The sequence below is a fragment of the Neovison vison genome, chromosome X, assembly GCF_020171115.1.
Source record: "Neovison vison isolate M4711 chromosome X, ASM_NN_V1, whole genome shotgun sequence".
Taxonomy (NCBI): Eukaryota; Metazoa; Chordata; class Mammalia; order Carnivora; family Mustelidae; genus Neogale; species Neogale vison.
This window is the reverse complement of record NC_058105.1, coordinates 39926769-39949668: the sequence shown is the minus strand read 5'-3', so window position 1 is coordinate 39949668 and position 22900 is coordinate 39926769. Positions and strand designations below refer to the sequence as shown.

Genomic DNA, 22900 nt, shown 5'->3' with positions numbered 1-22900 from the left:
CTTGCTCCTGCTGTTCCCTCTGCTTGTCCTACATAGGAACATGGCTCCTTCCTTTATCTCCTTCAGGTCTTTGTTCAAATGTTGCCTTCCCAGGTTGGCTTTCTCTGACTACCCCACTTAAAACTCCCTCTCCCCTACTACCATCCTGGCACATTATCCCGGTTCCTTGCCTCATTTTCCTCTACAGAACTTACCACCATTTGACATATTACATATAGTCTTTATTTATAAATAAATAAATATTTCTTGTTTGAGAACATTACCTCATGAGAGCAGGGGTTTTGAACTGTTTACTATCATATTCTTAGTGCCCGGAACAGGTAATTAAAAGTATTCAATAAATGTTTTTTGAATGAACAAATCCCTTGGGTGCAAATACTTTCTGCCCAGCATGCTGCCTTTTTAAAAAACATCTATTTATTTATTTTCGAGAGACAAAGAGTGAGTGGGGGAAGGGCCAGAGGGAAATAATCTTTAAGCAGACTCCCTGCTTAATGCAGAATCCAGCTGGGGGCTGGATCCCAGGGCCCATGAGATCATGACCTGAGGCGAAACCAAGAGTCGGACGCTTAACTGACTGAGCCACCCAGGCACTCCCACACTTCCTTATGTGCAATAAAGCACTCAGTAAATATTTGAGGAATTAACTATGATGGAAGACTACTAACATTCTGCCTTGTTATCTGATGCCTTCTCCAAGTACCCCTCGACACCTGGGCCTACATTAAATTTCTGCACTCATAAAAGTATAATAAGAGGTCAGAAGAAGAGGTCCTCCGTGGACACTGCTGGACATGGCAATGAGAGAAACACAGGATGCTGCTTTGAGTATTTTCTGCCTTTGCCACTTGGACAAATCCCTTCCCATCTCTGGGACTTAGTTTCAGCATATGTAAGATGAAGCTAGGAGACTAGATGATTTCTGAAGTCCCTTCTATTTTTACAGCTTGTAGTTATGGTGCTCATGACTAAAATTGTATGGTTCTAAAATTGTATGATTTTTCTCTTCTAACCGGTGCTTCGAATATGAATGAAAATGTGGTGTAGGGATGAAGGCTCTCTTTGATTCCATTAGTGCATGTATCATTATAAAAATAATAAAATACAGTGTAAAAGGCCACATTAGCAACATGCAGATATGACGCTGAAGCTCACATGAGGCAGAAGACCAAAAACTAGGTTTTCTGATTCCTTCTGGGCTCCTTATGTCAAGTCCCATACATATATACATATATTTTCTCTCCTTTTCAAGGGTTAGCTAAATTAGACCTTTATCGCCAGGGTATTTTGGAAAATCCACACCCCTTCACTAGTTTGAATACACTTGGTTCCATCGCCCAAAACAAAACACAACTTTCTCTAGCCGTGGTTCTGGATGGTGGAGGTGGCGTGCGTTCAGCCACTTTCCAAACCTTGAGACTTGTCTCCCAGGCAAAGGCAAAACAGCATAGTTGCAAAGGGCAAACACGCCCTTTGGATGCACCTGTGCCACGGGTGTCTCTCGGTGCTGTCGACGTGTTTTATATCACCCCAGCCCTTACAAAGAGATAAAAATCACGTTCAGAAACAGGCAAACTTCTCAGAAATCTCCCCTTCGTTCTGACAAACTGGCTGCCATCCCGATCAACAGACTTTCTTAAACGGAACTGCAAACCAGAGCCAGACTTACTCTCTGCTGCCAAAGGGGATAAATAAGCGTGCCTGAATTCCCGCTTGTGAGCAAGAGCTGGCACCACGCGTCACCAACATCCCTCCACCCCCCAATCAAGCGTGGTTCGGCTTGGCGCTTGGAAGCCAGCGCTCTCCAACAGCCTAGCTGCAGGGGGCGGGGCCATGCCTTAGCCTCGCCCTTTTCATGGCCTCCAGCCAACTGGAGGCCGGCAGAGCTGCCGCGAGAAACCCGCCCCTCGCTCCCGCTCAGCTAATCGGGGCGGCGGGGTGGGGACCTCCCCGCTGACCCCGCCTCCCCGGCGCTGGACAATTTAGAGCCGCACGCCGGGCGGGAATGTAAGATGGCGGAGTAGCAACGCGAAGCGGTTAGCACTGAGTCTCTTGGCCGACTTCGGGTCCCGTCTCGGCAGCAGCAGTGATCGCTGGGCGGAGAGTGCCTAGGGTAGTGAGCCAAGATGCCGAATATTAAAATCTTCAGCGGCAGCTCCCACCAGGACTTATCCCAGAAAATTGCTGACCGCCTGGGCCTGGAACTAGGCAAGGTGGTGACTAAGAAATTCAGTAATCAAGAGACCTGGTAAGGGCGAAGTTGCGACCCCGACCGGCCTCACCTGCCGGGGCGGCGGGGTTGACGCCGGGGGGGACAGAGGGTAGGGGGAAGTGGGGCCGCCGCGGGAGTTCTGTGCGACCCGGGTGGGGGGCTGGGGTAGGGGAAGGGGCAGCTCCGTGGCAAGCGTGCCCCGCGGGTTGTTTCCGTTATGTTACCTCTCGCGGGAGGGTCACGTTCATTCTCACCGTGCCGTGGGGTGGAGTCAAGATGGAGCGTGAGGCAAAGCTGCTGGGTTTGAAGGCAAGGGCTGGAGGACCCAAGGTGGGGACAGTGGCTGCCTAGAGCGACGGAAAGGGAAAGACGCTTAGCCTCAGCCAAGGGGACACGTGGCTTTGTCGCTTTGCTGTTGAGCCATCCAGACAGGACTGGGTTCGCTTTAACTCTTGGACCAGCTTGCTTGGGAGAACCTTTCTGTGTACTGAGCCCTCCCGGTGTTTCTCTTCGAGTCTACGAAGCAGCTTTTCAATTCGAAATGGTGTCGGTCGGGTTTTGTAGTGAGGAAAATTGACATTAGGTACCGAGGGCGCCAAAATTATTACTAAAGACTTCCGCTGGATTGGCAGGCGTTAGCTTTTCACATCTTTAGCATCACATCTTGAGAAGCGGAGCTCTATTGAAGTTAAATCTAGCTGCTCAGTTAAAGTGGTGCATCATCAACTCTGCATCCTGATTGCCAGCATCTCAGCTTGAGCCATCCAGAAAATGTTAGGTAGGGAACCTTAGTTCTGGAATCCTTGACCTTCCCCAGTGCAGCTACTGGTACGGATGATACATACAGAAACCTATTTTTCAGTTAACAGACTCTATCCTGAACTTGTCCACTTCCCTTGGCCCCCGTAGAGAATTTAGGAAACAGTTTTATTATCCCTGAGTGTTAAGATAATGGAGGAAAGATAATGGAGTGGAAGACCGGAATTGCATAGTGCATCGCAGCTTGAATTTTTTTCATTGCCTTGCTAATTAAACTTGCTCCCTCCCCCCACTTTCAACTTCCTCCTGCACCTTGGGGGCCATCTTAGAGATAAACTTAATTACCTGATCCTTCCACCAGAATGTAGAATCTTCTGGTTCTGATATACATACTTTGTGTTTCTTTGCCCTGTTGATCAAATCAGGACAGTGCCCACAATCTCATGGGCGCAGTCATCTGTTAAGGGGAAAGTTTACTCCAAACCCAAGAATCAGTTAAATTAGTTAAGGTTGCTTGCAACATTTATTCCTAGATGCCTTTCCTTTTTCCTTTCTTTAAACTTACTACCCTAGTGTTACTCCCTTACCCTTCCTAGACCTGCTGATAAAAGCATTCATGTGTAGTGGACAGCTTCCTTCTGGATACTTACTGTGCCGCTGGTTGTGATGCAGATGATAGTGCAAACACTGACACAGTCTGTAACCAGGCAATAGCTTAGTCAGAAGAGGCTGGCCAAGCTGCTGTCTTTGGCTGTGACCACACCATTATGACACCATAATAAGAAGACATTACAGGATCAGACTTTGCCATTGGCAGTATGGTAGGGGCCAAGAATGATTTTCATTTAGAGGGGTTTTCTGGCCCCCTTAACTCTGGTTGTTAAATTCTTTTCCTACCCTTCTAGGAAAAATACAAAGACTTTTTCTTTGTGTTACCCCTTCACCCTCTGCCTAATGCATTATCCTAGAACCTGAAGCTGTACTGGGAGACAGGGAGGGTGAGAATAATTTAGTGTTCTGACTCATCTGAATTCATCAGCAATCCCAATCTACTTCGGAGATCAGGCTGGTTTCATTTTTAAACAGCTGAACAATAGCATGCTTGAAAATCCTGGCTAAGATTAAGCCCAACGTGGAAAATTGCTGACTGGTTTGGTTTCCCTGTTTCAGGCTTAATCATTAGCTTTTTGGTTCCTTAGATGGTCTAAAATCTTCGTTGAACATAATGGACTATGTTACCTATGGAGCTTCCCCCTCTCCATCCCCCTCCCCAACCTTTGGCTCTTCTGCATGACTCCTGGTCTCTAAAGGACATGGACAGAGCGGCTCAGTGGGTACTGTGGGTCATCGGAGAGGGGAACTGCAGAGCCCAGCCTCAAATGAGCCAATTTTACTATCTGTACAATTTGGCAGAATATGAGGGGTGGTGCTCTTTTTAGCAGAGTGGCTTTTCTCGTGTCAAGATCATCCTTGCTATCCAGTTATATAGGAAACATGCATGCATACATACATACATGTAGGTGGGTGTCTCACACACACACAGGTAGATAGGAGGGATTAGAAGTTCATGCTCTGGAATCAGAGAACCGGCATTTGAAATCTTTGCTTTTCTTTGCCCCAGTAATGTCATCTGTAAAGTAGTATTACCCATGGAATTATTGTGAAGATTAAATGAGATAGGAGTAAAGGAGAACACTGTCCCACACAGTAAATGCACAGTGAATGTTGATAAGAAGGGGAAGTGATTATATGCAGAAAATGTGGAAAATACAGAAGAGGACAAGGGGAAAAAAGACATCCCAAATAATCCTAGCACCCACGATCACCTGTTCACATTTTCATCTATGACCTTCCAGATGTTTGTGTGTGTTTAAGTACTTTTTCAAAAATGTAAGATGTTTGGGGCACCTGGGTAGCTCAGTCAGTTAACTGTCTGACTCTTGGTTTTTTGGCTAAGGTCATGATCTCACGGTTACGTGATCAAGCCCTGCACTGGACTCTGGTCAGTGTGGAGTCTGCTTCAGATTTTCTTTCCCTCTCACTCATTCTCTCTCTGTCTCAAATAAATAAAAGAAATCTCTTAAAATATTGAGGTGTCCTAGCTTTCATCACGTAGCAATATTTTTTGAATAATTTCTCCCCTTAATATTTAGTCCACATGGTTTAAAATAGCTGTAGAGTCTTGTCTTACGGTTTTACCATTATTTTAGATAACCAAGTCCCGGGGCGCCTGGGTGGCTCAGTGGGTTAAGCCGCTGCCTTCGGCTCAGGTCATGATCCCAGCGTCCTGGGATCGAGTCCCGCATCGGGCTCTCTGCTGAGCGGAGAGCCTGTTTTCCTCTCTCTCTCTCTCTGCCTGCCTCTCTGCCTACTTGTGATCTCTCTCTGTCAAATAAATAAATAAAATCTTTTTTAAAAAAAAAAAAAGATAACCAAGTCCCTACTAGTAGTTATTTCCTATTATTAATGCTTTTATATGAAAACCTTTGAACATAAATCTTTGTCCATTTCTTTTTTTTTTAAGATTTTACTAATTTATTTGACTGAGAAAGAGAGATCACAAGTAGGCAGAGTGACGGGGGTGGGGGGGAAGCAAGCTCCCCACGGAGCAAAGAGCCCGATGGGGGGCTCGATCCCAGAACCCTGGGACCACTACGTGAGCGGAAGGAGAGGCTTAACCCACTGAGCCACCCAGGCCCCTGTGCTTTATCCATTTTAATCCCCTCAACCCTGCTGAGAAGTTACTACCCCATTTTATGGGTGAAAGAACTAAGATTCAGAGGTTAAGTAATTTGTCCAACTCTAGGTATTACTGTTTAAATTTTTGCTGATAAATTATCTCATTTGGCTTTTAAAATTTTTGTATATTCAAAAGGTTTTTTGTTTGTTTGTTTACTCTCTTCAATAGTGATAAAGACCTTTGGTTTATTTCGTTACTCTGGATAGGCTGAGATTTCTGTTGCCTAGGATTTTCCTAAGAACCATATCCCCTGGTTAGTTAATCCCTTGCATTTTGCACATGCCAGTGTCTCCATCTGAATTCTTGAGATTTTCTTAAGACTACTAGTTGCTTTCTATATTTCAGTTGATTTCCTTCTGTGTAGCCTTCCAAGCTAGTTGGATGCACTTATGCCTGATGCTAAAGGAAAAGTAAAGGAAAAGCTAGTTTTCTCATTGGATGGACATAGCCAGTCTGGCCTCACTAGGAGACTGGGAGAATGATTGGCCCAAAGCCACTTGGAAAACACACCATTAGCTAGAGGGAGAGAACATGGGATGCTACCCTTTAAATTGCTAAACCAGGTTTTTCCACCTGATAGAGTATATTAAGAGCAAACAGGTTTTAGGTACAGATGTTCTGTCATTAGTCACTGCCTAATTTATCATCTCTTTGGCTTAGAGGAAGCCATAAGAAAAATACTAAATTTTTTTGAGGATTCTTTGAACTGTTTCTTGACTGAGCTGTGTAATCTGAGTGTATGTTGCAGGCTTTTTAGGCTTTAGGAAAATGTGCACTACAGTACTACCGGAGGGAGGGATTGATCTTAATTAGCGAGATCAGTTATGCACAGTAAAATAAGGCAATGTCCTACTTTACTTGCACCACTTGATTTTGATTTATTTATTTCTTTGAGAGTGGGCTCCAAGATTGCATGAGTGGGGAGAGGGAGAGAATTCTTCTAGCGGATTCCCCGCAGTGTGGAGCCCTGATGGAGCTCCATCTCCCAACCCATGAGATCATGACTTGAGCCGAAACAAAGAGTGTAAAGCTCAACCAATTGAGCCATGCGCCCCTGCACCACTTTATTTTGAATATTGTTTAAAAAGAAAATTTCCAAGTTACTAGATACATGCCTGGTCATAACACCTGTCTGTGCTTGAGGGTAAGTTTTAGTACTGAATTTGGCTTTGGGAAATGGCTGAACGGCTGGGTGATACAATAACACAGAAATGTTCCCAGTAATTGTACAGGGTAGTGAGCTGGTGCTTTTATAAAAATTATTTTTCAAACCTCTGATGTTAGAATATAATTTCTAAAAGAATCACCTCTACCAAAGTATTATATTCAGCAAATGGTCCTGATGTGTAAGTTGGCAGTGATAATTTAATTTTACAATTCATACCTTATCTGCTTTCAAAAAAGGATTTGAAGCATGTTTCATGATGTGTCGCATGTGTCACACGTACAAAAGTTTCACTAAATAGATGCATTAGAAGCCTTCTAGAACAAAGGACTATCATAATCATGCCAAGAATTTGGCATAAAGTGATTACTGAAGTTCAGTGTTAATTTAACTGTATCCCTTGACTTCCTGGCAGCCAAAGGGATAAAGACATATGCAGTGGATCATGTAGTTTTTATTTTCATAAGATACTTCAGACACCTCCAAGCACAAAATTTTAGGAATTTTATGGATGGGATCCTTAAATAACGATATTGAGTAACATAAGGAACAATGTAAGCAAGTTTGTGGGTATTTTTTAAAAAGATGTATTTACTTATTCCAGAGAGAGAGAGAAAGTGCCAAGAGAGCCAGTGGGGATAGGGGAGAAGAGGCGGCAGGGGGAGAGAGAATCTTGAGCAGACTCCCTGCTTAGCATGGAGCCCAATACGGGGCTCAACCCCAGGGCCCCAAGATCCGCGACCAGAGCTGAAGTCAAGAGTTGGAGGCTTAACCAACTGAGCCACCCAGGCGCTCCTTTTAGGTATTTTTTATATTGACCCCGGTAATTGAGGCATTTTTGAAGAGAGATGGCATCATGGTCTATGGATTTTGCTTTCTGGTCTTACTTGAAAATAAGAAACCTTTGAAATAGAGACTTAGCCCTTCTCTTAATGCTCTCTTGGACCACTTGTTAAACTACTGTTCCCCTAGTTTCTCATCAAACAACCTGGTTCTGGTTGAGTGAACATCTGGACCACGGATGATATTCTGTGTTCTTGACTGAAATAAGAGCCGTAGGCCTCCCCCATATCAGATGTAGAGACTACTGTTGACTTTATTGGAAATCATTGTGCCTGACTTTGGTTCTACTCCTGGGAAATGAAGATCTTAGTCAAGGAGGTGATGCGGTGTGGGGCTCTCACCATAAGAATTTTGAGTTTTGAAGTTGCTCAGATATTTGAAGAACCAGGTCAAGACCCCGGATTTGTGCACCATAAAACGTAGAAGGAGCTCTTGTAGCCTGGAACTTCTCACAGGGTGGGTGGGCAGTGTGAGTAAAGGAGATGTGAGAAGTCTCTTTAAACACCACTGCCTGTTAAAGGAAACCAGCACATGGTCTCCTCCGGGAGGTGTTATTCAGCCTTGTCTGCTTGTGGTTTGTAATTTTTTAATACTCTTTTTTATTTATCCCAGCATATCCCAAAATAGGGTAGTTTTAACACTTAAGTGACATTAAAATTGAGATACGTTGTTCCTTTTATTTATACCATCCTCACAATAGAGTGTGTATTTTATGCTTCTAGCATATTTCAGTTCAGTTCCTCACACTAGTCACATTTCAAGTGCTTGGTAACCACACAAGTCCAGTGCCTCCCAGATTGAACAGTGCCATTCTAGGACCTACACTTTGGAAATGTGGAAGTTGCTCTCCCAGAAAGCCCCTCCTGGCTCCCTCCTCCTTGTCTATTTGAATTTTTGAAGTGTCTTCAGAAAGCAGTTTTGGCATTGGCATAGTTAACATTACCGACAGAGTCTATTGCTTTTTAAGGCTGATCCTGGTGATTAATAGATGGCAGTTCACAGGGCATTTGGGTTGGTCAGTCAGTGAAGCGTCTGCTTTCGGCTCAGGTCATGACCTCGGCTCCAGGGATCCAGTCCCACATGGGGCTCCCTGCTCAGTGGGGAGTCTTGCTTCTCCCTCTGCTTCTCCCCCCAACTCGTTCTCTCTCTTTCTGTCTCTCTCAAATAAATAAGATCTTTAAAAAAAAACCAACTAGCAGTCGGTTAAGCTAAACCAGGGTCCACAGAATTGCCATATTGTTCATTAGGTTGCCTCTTGTATCAAGATTGCAGGATTCTGCCATAAAATTCTTCGTAACTCTCCCTACTCTGGTGGGCCCAACAGGTTGTGGTTCTGCCCAAAACAAAATCTCTGCCAGCTGGGTATCTATCTGTGGAAAGGGTGTGAGCAGATTTATCAAAATCCTAAAGAAACAGGTTGGACCCACTTGCCTCTAGGGTGAAGTGAGTTACTTTGTGAGGGATGATGGAAGCCAGGTTTCTGAATCTTCTCAGTAGAGCACCTGGCAGAAGGTTTGCATTCTGACTCAAGTGAGTGGCTCTCAAGGGGCAGCCGAATCCTGAGGGGGTGCTTACTAATTCACTGTGTCCAGAAGAGCACAACGGATCTGGTCCCTGCCTTCACGGAGCTTGCAGTCCAAGGGAACAGATAACCATTAACAAGTGGATAAAAAATAAACCGGTAACAAGTCATGATAAGTAGTAAGTTGTGAAGGTGGTAATTGGGGAGGGTCACTTTGTTAGGGAACATTTCAAACAAACAGAAGCAGAATAGTATAATGGTCTCCTCCAGTGTACGCATCACCCACCCAGATCAGCAGGTATCAATTACTGGCTTTAATCTTGTTTCATCTATCAATCTCCCCTCCCACACACCTCCCCACAATTATTTTGAAACAAACATGGATGTTCTATCCTATCACCCATATGTATTTCAGTAACCACGATACCATTTTCTTGCCTAAAAAAATTAAGAGCACTAGGGTTCCAAATTTCCCTGTTTCGTAAATGGGGGATGCCTTGCTTTCTTGAATCAGCATGCAAATGAAGCTCCTATGGCACAATTGGTTGATTTTATTTATTTTTTTAAATATTTTATTTATTTATTTGATAGACAGAGATTACAAGTAGTCAGAGAGGCAGGCAGAGAGAGAGGAGAAAGCAGGCTCCCTGCTGAACAGAGAGCCCGATGCAGGGCTCGATCCCAGGACACTGAGATCTTGACCTGAGCGGAAGGCAGAGGCTTTAACCCACTGAGCCACCCAGATGCCCTGGTTGATTTTATTTTTTAAGATTTTTTATTTATTCATTTGAGAGAGCAAGTAAGAGCACGAGCAGTGGGGAGGAGGAACCCCCCATTGAGCAGGGAGCCAGACAATGCTTGGCGCAATCCCAGGACCCCTGGATCATGACCTGAGCTGAAGGCAGATGCTTAACCAACTGAGCCACCCAGGCACCCTGGTTGATTTTTTTTAAAGTCACTTTTAATCTTTTGGTCCTCAGGGATGTCACTTTTTTAAAAAATTAAGATAGAGGACATACTTTGATTGTAGACCTGAGAAATAAATGAGCTGCTCACAGAAAGACCATTCCAGGTAGTGGGATGAAGTGCAGGGCACTGACGTGAGGAGGGATGGTTGCAGGGAACTTAGAGGAAGACAGACCATGTGACTGCTGCATAGTAAACTAGGGAGAAGCTATTTGGAGAAGAGCTATTTATCAAATCAAAAAACCGAGTTTTCCAGATTCCCTCACCATATTAACGTAGTTTCTCAGAACGTAATCCAACTGGACAAGAGGGGCGTAATGCCCTTTGTTGTTAAAACCAAATTTCACAGCAGTCGTAGATTCACATGTAATTGTAGGAGATGATACCGAGAAATCCTGTGTATCCGTTTCCCAGTTTTCCCAAGTCTCCCAACCAGAGTTCTTCCAAACTATAGTTTTTTGGCAGAACTGTAGTGTTAATGCAAGAGGCATGATACTGCCCTTGAGGCAGTCAAGATACAAAACCATCTTGTCACCGAAAGGCTCCTTCCTGTTGTAACCACACCCACACTTCTCCCTCTGTGTTGTTTCCTTAGCTTGCTTTTGTCTGCTTTGGGTGTCTCGCGGATACTGGCCTCTTAGAATGTAAAATGCGTTGGAAAAAATTTTTTGAAGTTTAACTAATTTCTATACCCAACCTGGGGCTCAAACCTATGACTCCAAGATCAAGAACCACTGAGCCAGCTAGGTGCCCTGAGGCTTAACCAGTTTTTTAATTCCCCTTCCCCCAAGAGCCAGCTTTGTGTTTCATTGGTTTCTCACTATTGTTTTCCTGTTTTCAGTTTCACTGACTTAGCTCTTACGGTTATTTTTTTCTGCTTACTTTGGGTTTATTTTGCCCATTTTCTACTTTATTGGTATAGGAACTAAGATTATTGATACTGATTTTTTTTTTGCTTTTTTAAAGGTTATTTATTTATTTGAGCTAGAGAGTCATGAGCAAGAGGGAGAGGGAGAAGCAGACTCCCTGCTGAGCAGGGAGCCCCACGTGGGGCTTGATCCCAGGACCCTGAGCCATGACCTGAACCAAAAGCAGACACTTACCTGACTGAGTCACCCAGGTGTGCCTTACTGATATTGATTATTGAGAAAATAATGCACTTTTAATGTGAGGATCCCTGGTATAAAATACTTCCTGAATTCAGTGCCTGAAGGTTTATCTCCAGATACTCCAGACCAATGTGTTTTCTTCTTTGTTCTGGCTACCAGGAATCTCAGCCTCCCTGTTCTCATTGATTTCTGGCTTGATTTTTACCATTAGCGCTTATTTTTCTTGTTTTGTAATATAAACTAATCCCATTCTTTTTAAAATCAACTGTCGCTTGGATTGGAAAGGAATAAATATTAAATAATTATCTTCTGTATCAGCTACTTCTGGCAATGGAATTACCTCCCGTTGAAGTTTTGCTCTTGATCGCTAGAAGTCATCAGCTCTCTAGCCTAGTCCTGATTGATACACACTACATACTGTACACACACATCCACAAATAACCCCCACCGCCCCTGCAGGTTTAATTCAGGAAGTGGTGTTGCTGTGAGGTGTCACGGAAGTTATGATTTTTTAATCCTAAATTATTCTTGGTAAGGATCCAAGCGTGGCTGTTAAAACTTTCTTTTTATGGTAAAGTATAGCCCTACTCCATAATTCCTGTGGAATGTTTTTTAAACAAGACTTACTAATTGGACAGAATACAGTTAGCATAAAATGGAGGCAAGGGCCACATCTGTTTTGTTCTCCATGTGTCTCTGGCACTTAGCACAGTGACTGGCATATGAACATGGACTATTTGTTGAGTGAAGTGCCAGTGTGGTAGATGTATTGGCTTCTGTAGAAGGCATCATTATAGAACAGTAGTGACTCACTCCTTAGGTGATCCTTCTGCTTTTGTTCTGGGTGGATTGTGACAGTCACAGATTTTGTATCAAATTTGCATTCACATGTCCTGTTCCTCTCTATAATGAGATACAGGCAGCTCACTGAAATTACGTTCCAAGTACTTCTGAGTGCTTTAGCCAATCTTCCTGCCACATCACATGTAAAAGTAGCTAGTTGTATGGCATACTGGAGTAAACTGAGGCAGTAGACTGTTTCTGGTACAGGGGCTCTCCCAAAGTGAGGGGATGTGTCCACATGACCCCCACTGGGCTGTAACCCATGAACAGCACAGTAGTAGGGAAGGTGTACTTTTTAGACCTTGCTGTCCATAGAAGTGTAGTATAGTGCTTTAAAATCTTTTGTTTTTTTGTGGCTCCTGGGTGGCTCTGCCTTTGGCTCCGGTCATAGTGCTGGAGTCTGGAATCAAGTCCCACATCAGGCTCCCCGCTAAGCGGAGAGTCAGCTTCTCCCTCTGACCCTCCCCCGCCATGCGCGCTCTCTCTCTCTCTGTCTCTCTCTTGCACTCAAATAAATAAATAAAATCTTTTAAAAAAATTTTTAAATAAAATATCTTCCTTGTTTTTGCTTTCCTTCCTTTCTCGTTGTAGTGTGGAGATTGGAGAAAGCGTACGTGGAGAGGATGTCTACATTGTTCAGAGTGGTTGTGGCGAAATCAATGACAATCTAATGGAGCTTTTGATCATGATTAATGCCTGCAAGATTGCCTCAGCCAGCCGGGTTACTGCAGTCATCCCATGCTTCCCTTATGCCCGACAGGATAAAAAGGATAAGGTGGGAGCAGAATCTCCTTTAAGAAAAAAAAAAACAACTTTTTTTTTAATCATAAGAAGCACTTGCCCAAAGTCACAAAAACTCCTTAATCCTCAGACCCATATGTAGAAGGTGTATTACTTTTTTACCACACTCTCATAGGTATCACCCAGTGTTCAGAAACAATTAACGTGGGGTTAGTTTATATAAATCAACACATTCATAGTCTGTGTTTGTTCCACCTATTCATATGTGACTTCCAGTTAGCTCAATGCGACTTTTTCATTATGTCAGTAGGACTAAGCACCAGCTACCGTGGAGGAGAATTATTTTTTAAACTCTAGTAGCTCCTCTGGGACCCTCTCAGGGTTCCAGCTGTGACCTCTTCGTCAAACTTGGAAGTTGGTTACACGAATGCTTAGTCTCATTATACACATACACATCTCACCTCATTTGTCTGCTGTATTAGAGGCTAAGGTAATACACATAAAACTTTGCCAGGACTGTTGTAATAATCGGTGCTTAGATTTTGCATACAATGTCTGGGAGAAGGCCAGATATTTTTATTCTGAGAGAGTATAGTGCTCCCACAGAGTAAAGCGCAAGGCCTTTGCTGTTTTATAGTGCAGCAGGTGTACTTGCCTGTTCTTTTTTAAGTCTGCCTAGTTTAAATAATTGAGCATTGCAACACTCGATAGGCTGAAACTATGCACATTGAGTTAAGAAAACAAAAGGTAGGAAGGTATTTTTCTTTTCGGAAAGCCTATCCTGATTTGGAAAAGGGATACTCCGCTTACTGTTCATGCTAGACTGAGCTACTCATGAAGTCAGTGGCCACGGCCACTTTCTATGAATTTCCTGGCAGCACAGTGCCTTGAACCTAGTAAATGCACATTAAAGGGATGCTTCTCCAGCAAATGAATTGTTTCTCAAAAAGGCTTGTTTGGTTTTTCTGTTTTTCTTTCCTCCGCCTCTGTTTAGAGCCGGGCTCCAATCTCAGCCAAGCTGGTGGCAAATATGCTGTCTGTAGCAGGCGCGGATCATATTATCACCATGGACCTGCATGCTTCTCAGATTCAGGTATCTGGAAGCGACATAGTGGGCAGTAGAAAGGGGGTGGGGGAGGAGAGAGCTGATAATGCTGGAGACCGCAGAGGAGCAAAAACCTGCCCAGTTGCCGCTCAGATTAACCAGTACCGGACACCGCTGCAAGCACGCTCCCCGTCAGCATACTTCCTGACCTTGGTCTCTGGGGTGGATGGGTAGGGGAGGCTGGCTGGGATTCGGAGAAAGAGCATTGGGTTTGGGTTCAGACCTGGTTTGAATATTGGCTCTGACAGTCAGCGGCTTTGTAACCTTGGGCAGGCTATTTTAACTCCTCCCGAACACACGCTGCATTGTCACTGTGAGTGCGAAATTTATGGTGGAACGCTGGCCCAGGACAGGTGCTCAATAAACAGGAACTGTTACTGTCATCATTAAATTGAGAGCCACAGCTATCGGAACCTACTTCCTAGCATAAACCCAGAGAAAGGGGAGTGGAATACTACCTTCTATTTTGTACTATTTAAAGGGACTTTCAGATCTTCCTTGGAGGCTTGTGGCAATCCAGTGAGGTACCGGAGTAGGTGATTCTGCCCATTTCATAGAAGAGGAACAGATTTGTTGAGAAACAAAACTAATTAATAGCAGCTAGTATTAGAGTTACTCTGTGTGACCATTTATTATTCTACTAGCTTCTCTAACTGGTTTAGCAGTTAGCTCTTGCTCCCTAACAAACCAGCATTTAGTGGCATAAGGCAGTATGACCTCATGAGTCTACACATTGACTGGGCTGTTCTGGTATCGGCTGAACTTGGCCATGCTTCCCAAGGGCTCACTCGTGTCCCCTTCCTCAGTTATGGGTTAGCTGAGGGCAGGCCTTGCCCATCTTGGCTGGACTCTCTTGTGCCGCCCAGGTTTGAGGAAGCCATTTTTAGTCTCCTCCACCAGGCATGCCTCCCAATCAGTCTGAACGTTACAGGAAAGTATTCGTTGGGCAGATTATTATTAACCTCTTTGTATTGGTCATTTATAAATGGAAGTGCAGAAAAACAGAGCAAACGCGACTCAGCTTCTTTCTACAGGGCTTTTTTGATATCCCCGTGGACAATTTGTATGCCGAGCCAGCTGTCCTGAAATGGATAAGGGAGAACATCTCTGAGTGGAGGAACTGTACTATTGTCTCACCTGATGCTGGTGGAGCGAAGAGGTATGGCTGGAATGCATATTACTCTCAAAGTACTGGGGAAGTCGTTCAGACAATTGTGTCAGAAAGTGGTATTTTTCTTTCTTTTTTTTGTAAAGATTTTATTTATTTGAGAGAGAGAGATAGCGAGAGAGAGCATATGGGTGGGGGAGAGAGGGAGAAGCAGGCTCCCTGCTAAGCAGAGAGCCTGGCCCGGGGCTCAATCCCAGGACCCTGGAATCATGACCTGAGCCGAAGGCAGGTCTTAACTAACTGCCCCCACCCACCACCCTGCAGGTGCCCCAGAAAGTGATACTTTTCTAGCAGGTGACAGTTTTTAAGTACAGTTGACCCTTGAACGACATGGGGGTTCGGGGTGTCGTCCTCCCCACCCATGCGGTCAAAAATCCACATAGAACTTTTGACCATCCCAAAACTCAACTCCTGACAGCCAACTATTTGAAGCATTCCCAATAACATAAACAGCTGATTAACCCTGTTGTATTTGATGTGAATTACGTAGTATATTACGAGAAAGCAAGCAAGAGATAAGAACATGTTACTGAGAAAATACGTTTTCAGTACTCTACTGCACCAATAGAAATCAGCTCTTAAGTGGACCTGCACAGGTCAAACCCATGTCTTTCAAGGGTCAGCTCTACTTCAGAGTGGGTGGAGCTGGGGCACAGGCTGGGCATAGTTTTACTAACCCTCTTTTACTGGCCTGAGTCACTGCCTGAAAGGCAGGGCAGCACAAAGGGGGCCCTTAAGTAGTTACCATGTTGTAGGCTTGACTGAAACCCATGAGTCAGCTTGGCACTGCAGAGCTAGCCACACCACTGGGAAGCGATCCAGAACGGTGGGAAATTGGGATTTCTAATGAATGGCACCCGCTTTCAAACTACGTGCTGTTAGTGGCCAAGGAGGCTTTTTTCCTTGCCTGATGATGCTGGTGGTTAGACCATTTTCATTCTGGCATGAAGATATTAAGCTGCAAGGGAAATAAAGTGGAGTAACTTTATTTAAAAACTTTATTTTAACATTTTAAACAAACTGATTGCCAAGGATTACCAGTTTAGGGGCTTTACAGTTCACCTGGTGCAGACTAAGAGCTTTTGATTTCCTTGGTGTGTCACTCAATAGTAATGCATTCAAAAGGATAACACGTGTTCTTCTTGTTGGTGGAGATAGAATGAAGAAGCTACAAAACACAGATGATTAGGAAAAGCTAATTCAGATCCTTCTGAAGCCACTCAGATTTTCAGTGACTGTTTCTCAACAACCTTATTATTTCACTAACATCAGCAGAACCACCAAACTGAGAACTTGGGTTCCGTTATTCAGCCAGAGGCATGGCTTCATGAGTCCCACGTAATTGCTAGTTACCATCTGTAACAGCGGTGCGCTTAAGAAGCATCCCCCTACTGGTAGTTGTCAAACTTGTCTTAACTTGTTAGCCAGTATTTTCCCATCTTGCCATGGGACTTAGAAAATAGTCATGTTTGATTTAAATAAATAATCAGGCAAGCTTTTCTTTCCAAAGTTGGGTACAGGAAAACTGCCTTCAGTAGGTGACTCTTTTGTGTGCGTTGATAATGTTCTTACAGCAGTGGAGTGTTTTCAGAGTGAGTGGCTGTTATCACTTCTGCCTTGGTAGGGTTTTCGGAGTATACTGGTCGAGATCCCCGTGTGCTGGTGACTTGCAGTTTCTCCCCTCAGGGGTATAGGGAATGACTTTTCCAGCCCTTCTGCTTTGTCGGTCATTGAGTTTGTTGGCCATCGAGTCTGGACGGTTGGGGACACTTGAGCTAATTTGATCATGCATTTGTTTTGGATAATAAATGTTCCAAGCAGATGGGTTATTCTTGATGTTCCTCTTGCCCACCCAGTAGTCAGGGAGAGCACAGGGTGTGGTCCCTAGGTCAGGGTACAGATGCCATCCAAGTTGTGGTTCGGATCTTCTGTGTTCTCTGTGACAGGCTCATGCATTCTCCCCTCTCCAGCACAACACCAGTCACGTGACCATAGTCATAGCAGAAACCAGGCATAATGCTCTGGTTGGAGCAGTGCTGCATTAAAAAAAAAAAAAAGACCCAAGGCACAGGCTTCTTCGTGGACGGGGGGAGGATGGCACAGCAGACCACGGGCCTGCATGCCATTTACACTGAGCAGCTCGCTGTCATTTATGCTGAATCGATTTCTGGTTGAGTGAATTATTATACGGGACTCGGTCATTAGAGATCGGTCTTCCCGTCCCACCTTCTAGTTCGGTTTGTATTATTGTGTAATAGCAAAATGAGACTGACGTTTTGACTTGGAGATACTTTGGGCTGTGTGGCCAGATGTCCAGTTTTCCTGGTTAATTGGTATAACTTTCTTTCTAGCGCTCCTAAAAGGAACTTCCAAGCTTGGTGTCCAGGTACAGTTGACATTGACAGTTGGTGGAGCACTGAGGGGAGTGTGGTGAGAGCACAGGCATTCTGACTCCTCTCCTGCCAGGGTCAGGTTCACTTCTCACAACATCCGCATGTCAAATTGGGCCAATCTGTGCACTCGCGGCCTTAGTTAATGACGTCTTCTCTCTCTCCCCCTTCTGCTGCCAATCTATTAAATGAACGTGCCTTCGCATCCTACTGCTTCCTGGGACTGGTGAGGCATCTGGCTATCCCCCGCTCGCTGTAAACCAGAATTAATTATAATCGAAGTCTGACTAATACGCTCATAAACTGCTCGCAGGATAGGAGGCTTTAGTCTATAAAACCCACTTTGTGCCTTCGGCCTCTGAGAAGTCAATCAATGAAAGCTCTTTTCTTCCAGCCCTGGGAACAGTTTGGTTTCAAAGAGTGTTCCCTCCCTCCCCCCGCACCTCCCCGCCGGAAAACAAGCCCATCGTTTAGTCGCTGTCTTTCGTCCTTGGGTTTAACTTCTAACACCCTATTTTGCAGAGTGACCTCCATTGCTGACCGGTTGAATGTGGACTTCGCTCTGATTCACAAAGAACGGAAGAAGGCTAACGAAGTAGACCGCATGGTGCTGGTAGGAGACGTGAAGGACCGGGTGGCCATCCTAGTGGATGACATGGCTGACACCTGTGGCACAATCTGCCATGCTGCTGACAAGTGAGTGAGGAGAGGTGGGGCCAGTGGTCAGAAGGGGAACACGTAGCCCGCTGCCATCTCAGTGCCTTACGCCAGCGGATTCTCATGGAAGTGAGTCGAGGGGGATGGTAACTAGCTTTGGGAGATTTATCACCTGAGGCTTGAGTTGCAGTGTGCATACGTTGATGAATATCCCCCCCCCATATCTCCTGACTATTATGCTAAACCATACAGAGTATAAAATTGGCCGTTTTGAACATTAGGTGTACGATTCAGGGCTGTTAGTTACATCGGCAGTGTCGTGCGACTGTCACCACTTGATTTGCAAAATGTTTTGACCACTCTGAATACTCAACTTTTTGTTTGTTTGTTTGTTTGTTTTAAAGATTTTATTTTTATTTATTTGACACAGAGAGAAAGAGAGACAGTGAGAGCAGGAGCAAAAGCAGGCTCCACACTAATAAGCTGGGAGCCCAATGTGGGGCTCAATCCCAGGACACTGGGATCATGACCTGAACTGAAGGCAGAGGCTTAACAACGAAGCCACCCAGGTGCCCTTGAATACTCAATGTTTGGTAGTTTTAAAAAACAAATTAAGTAGATATGTATGGGCCTGAAAAGATAGGAATTGGCCCTCCGTACAGATTTGAATTGTGTGAGTTCATTTATGCATTTTGTTTTTATAAATACAGTGCAGTACTATAAATGTATTTTCCTTGTGATTTTCTTTTTTTAAGATTTTATTTATTTATTTGAGAGAGAGAGAGCACAAGTGGGGGAGTGGCAGGCAGAGAGAGAGGGTGAAGCAGAACTCCCTGCTGGGCAGGGAGCCCGATGCGGGGCTCAATCCTAGGACCCTGAGATCATGACCTGAGCCGAAGGGAGACAGTTCACCAACTGAGCCACCCAGGTATCCCTTGCCTGCACTGTTCCAAGCTGTGCCTTCACTCTGTTCACTCTGCTGCTAGCCACCAGTCTCTTACCTCCCCAGTCCATCTCTCTCATTGCCTCCCCGCTAGCTAATCTATCTGAAACTAAGGCTAGAACCCATCACTCCTCTCCTTAAAAACCTTAAGTGGCTCCCCATTGCTTATAATCCACACGACTGTGGAGAGCCTTGTTTCTCCTAATTTTTTCTTAAACTCGGGGTATCTGTGCCATGCCCAGGGTCTGGCATATAATAGGGGCTAAGAAAGTGTTCGTGGGCTGAACAATTCCTGATTGGGGTCCTGGAGTACACATTGATAAAACTCATATCGTCCTTGTATGATTAAGGTGACCCTAATGCCTGTAACAGATCAGCTCCCTGAAATGTCTGTTCATTACCATGATAGTTTCTTGTTCCTGGTTTACTCTGGTGCAGGTAAGTGTCCCTCTTTTGGTTTTGTGGTGCTGCATCTTTAACATACAGCTTCCAAGATTACCTTAGAAGACATTTCCAGTTTGGCCAGCCAGAAAGAGAAAACAAGAGCATGGAGAATCACCATGGAAGATTCTTCTAAGCCCAACCAGTGGTATACATTGCATCTGCCCACATTCTGATACCTAGAATTAAGTCACAGGGCCACTCCTAACTTTGCAAGGGAGGCTGGGAAATGTAGTCCAGCTGTGTGCCCAGGATAAAAAGGCGATGGATTTTGTTGAACCTAGCAGTCTTTTCCAGTCTTAATTCATTAATCTGAACCAGTTCAGGTAAGTTCTTAGTCCAGTTATTTCTCTTTGCTATGAACTGAATCATGTCCCCCTAAAGTTCACTGGAAGCTTAGGACTTCCAGTGATGGTATTTGGAGATGGGGCCCTTGGGAGAGGTAACTAGGTTTAGATGAGGCCATGGCAGGAGAACTTTATGATGGGAATAGTGCCTTTGTAAGAAGAGACAACCGAGAGCTGGTTCCCCCATGCATAGGTGCACACAGAAGTCATGTGTGAGCACACAGTGAGAGATAGCAGCTGCCAGCAAGCCAAGAGAAGAGGCTTCAGGGTGACAGCTACCTTGTCACCACCTTGATCTTGACCTCTAGAACTGAGGGCAAGATGTGTTTTTCTAAGGCACCCAAGCTGACCGATAAAATCCCTTCCCCCCCTAACTCAGGCCCTTTAGTGACGAGTGAGACAAGTGAGTAATCCAGAGCAACTCTGCTTTTTCCTCTAGACTTCTCTCAGCTGGAGCCACCAGAGTTTATGCAATTTTGACTCACGGAATCTTTTCTGGCCCAGCCATTTCTCGCATTAACAACGCATGCTTTGAAGCAGTAGTTGTCACCAACACCATACCTCAGGAGGATAAGATGAAGCATTGCTCCAAAATACAGGTGAGGAGGGGACTCTTGCAAAAGAAGTCTCTGTGAGGTATTTTCAGGAGGCGGTTGCCTGTGGCGAGTTGGGGGTCTGGATTCTGAAGATGTCCTCCTTTGCCCTTAAGGGCTGAGTCTATCATCAGGACCTGTAACCCCAAAGGAAAAAAAAAAAATCACTCTTAAAAGTTCAGATTGCAAGGCGAACCTCTGGAGGTCAGAGGACTCTCTCCGTGATGGTGATACACTCCACTTTGCAAGTCCATGCTTTACTCTGTGCATGTGTCACTCTTAGCTGTTGGCCCCTGCAGACACAGTAGGAAACCTGTGAACGGGGTGGGGGGGGTGTACACCCCTCAGAACTTCAGTGTCTCAGAGCCTGCTATGGAAACCGCCTAAGTTAATTACCTAGGGTTCTTGTTAAAACACAGATTCCTTGGCTCCATTTGAGACCCACAAAACCAGGAGGTCCTGGGACCACTCCTTTAATTCCCCCAAGTAAATTTAAGAGCTGTTGTGCTGAAAGAACAAGGCCTTGCTTCATTAAAAGTGTGTACATGAATCCCTTGAGTCTCTGAACTTCATGTGGAGAAATACTATGCAGAATATAACTGGGGTGGCTGGCGAGGGGACGCAGCCCTGTGCTGCCGTCTGAAGGGGAAGGCCCCCTGTGAGGCTGCTCACCAGTGTCGGCCAACGGGTTGGTCATCTCTGTGCCACTAACCTGATGCTCCTCTCGGCTCCCGTAGGTGATCGACATCTCCATGATCCTGGCAGAAGCCATCAGGAGAACTCACAACGGGGAATCCGTTTCCTACCTGTTCAGCCATGTCCCTTTATAATAGAGTAACCGCTGAGGCTTTTTACAAAGTGAACCCCACCCCCTGTTTTCCCTTGGTATTTGATGACAAATTCCACAGAAGGCCCAGCTTGCTCCAGCCAAGCTTTCTAAACCCCTCATCGGGTGTATTAGCATTTCTCCTAAATGTAGAGAAAGACGGATTGAGACGAACTGCTGAGATTTCCACCCCCCAACCCCCCCCCCTCGCCTGCATTGTCTCATTCTGGCTTGACGCTGCTTTGAGCCTTGTAGCTTTACCTTTAGCCCAGCAGCGAGATTTCAGGCTCTGGAGGGCGCTGTGCAGGGGTGTTTGAATGTGGCCCGGGGAGGAGGGGGGAAAGCACAGACTACTTTGCATGTGAATACTTCAGGGTTTCCTTGGTTCAGAACTCCTGGCAACAGAGCCACCCCGGTTCCCCCCTCCACCCCCAGCCTGTGACAGGCTCTCAAAAGTCTCTGTGAAATGACAGCAAGAGCCCTAGGCAGCCCCAGCTTGGGCCTCTGAGTCCTGTAAGGCCACTCTCTGGAGGGGGTGGGGGTGCCCGGGGTTGGTTGGGGAGGCAGCACACAGGGCAATGACTGCTTCTTGGGAAGAAAAAGCCTGATCCTTCATCCCCTGCTCCGGGATTGTGTCGCTTGGATTCTCCTTTGTGGCCATTCCTTTCCATTTGGCTTGACCTTCAGCCATCTTGCCCTTCCCCTGGCCAGATGTCCTCCCGGCGCAAGTGTTCCCTGTACCAGTCTTCTGGAAAGCAAAGTCGCTTCCTGCTGCGTAATCTCTGACATTGACACGGGATTATTTTTGTCATAGAGTAATCTTCCATAGCCCGCTACCACCATGGTAGTAGGTTTTAGGTGGGGTCGTAGTGCCTTTTGATTAATTTAAATGTTTCATCTTCCTTCCATCTCTTTGGTCTCTCCAGTGACCTGAGATTTCTGTTAAAAAGACTGATGTTATTGTCTCTTGTAGAGGAAACTAATAAAGTGTCTGTGTGTGATTTGTGGGTCCTTATCGTGTCTGTACCGATCTTTCTGCTACAGATTTGGTCTAAGGGGTCTTGCTGCCCAATGATAGCTCTTCTGCGTCTCTAGACTGTTAGCTGCATGGTTCAGCCAAGAGAAGACCTTGGCCACAGTTCTGTTCAATAGCAGTCTGGGGTTTACCGAGAACTACATATGGTGTGATTCTGTGCCTTATATACCAGAGGGTACTTTGCGTGTCAGGCCTGCTGGATCTCTGGTTCTCTCCACGGCTGGACATTCAGTACTTTCTCATAGGAAGAGTATAGTTTCTATCATTTATTCATTTGGAACCAATTTTGCCAAATGAAAAATTTCCCTCCATTGGTAGTAGACACACATGTGGCATTTCATATCAGGCCTCCTAATTAAAAACTGGGGAAGATAAATGTATACAATTGAAGAATGAATTATAATGCATTCCAGAACGTTCAGTGGGGTATTTTTGTTTGTTTTGGTTTTGTTTTTGGTGCTTCATTAAATAAGGGTGCCCTTTTTCTTCGGGAG

The 22900-nt window shown here is 45.1% G+C and overlaps 1 protein-coding gene across 1 annotated transcript; it reads left to right on the top strand.

Moving 5' to 3' along the window:
- The first annotated feature begins 1978 nt into the window (after positions 1-1978).
- Positions 1979-22371, top strand: PRPS1 (phosphoribosyl pyrophosphate synthetase 1). Its single transcript, XM_044234961.1, has 7 exons — positions 1979-2248; positions 12751-12934; positions 13895-13993; positions 15040-15164; positions 18086-18259; positions 20391-20550; positions 21282-22371. The coding sequence occupies exons 1-7, from the start codon at positions 2127-2129 to the stop codon at positions 21372-21374; spliced, it is 957 nt and encodes a 318-aa protein (XP_044090896.1). The 5' UTR covers positions 1979-2126; the 3' UTR covers positions 21375-22371.
- The last annotated feature ends 529 nt before the right edge of the window (positions 22372-22900 follow it).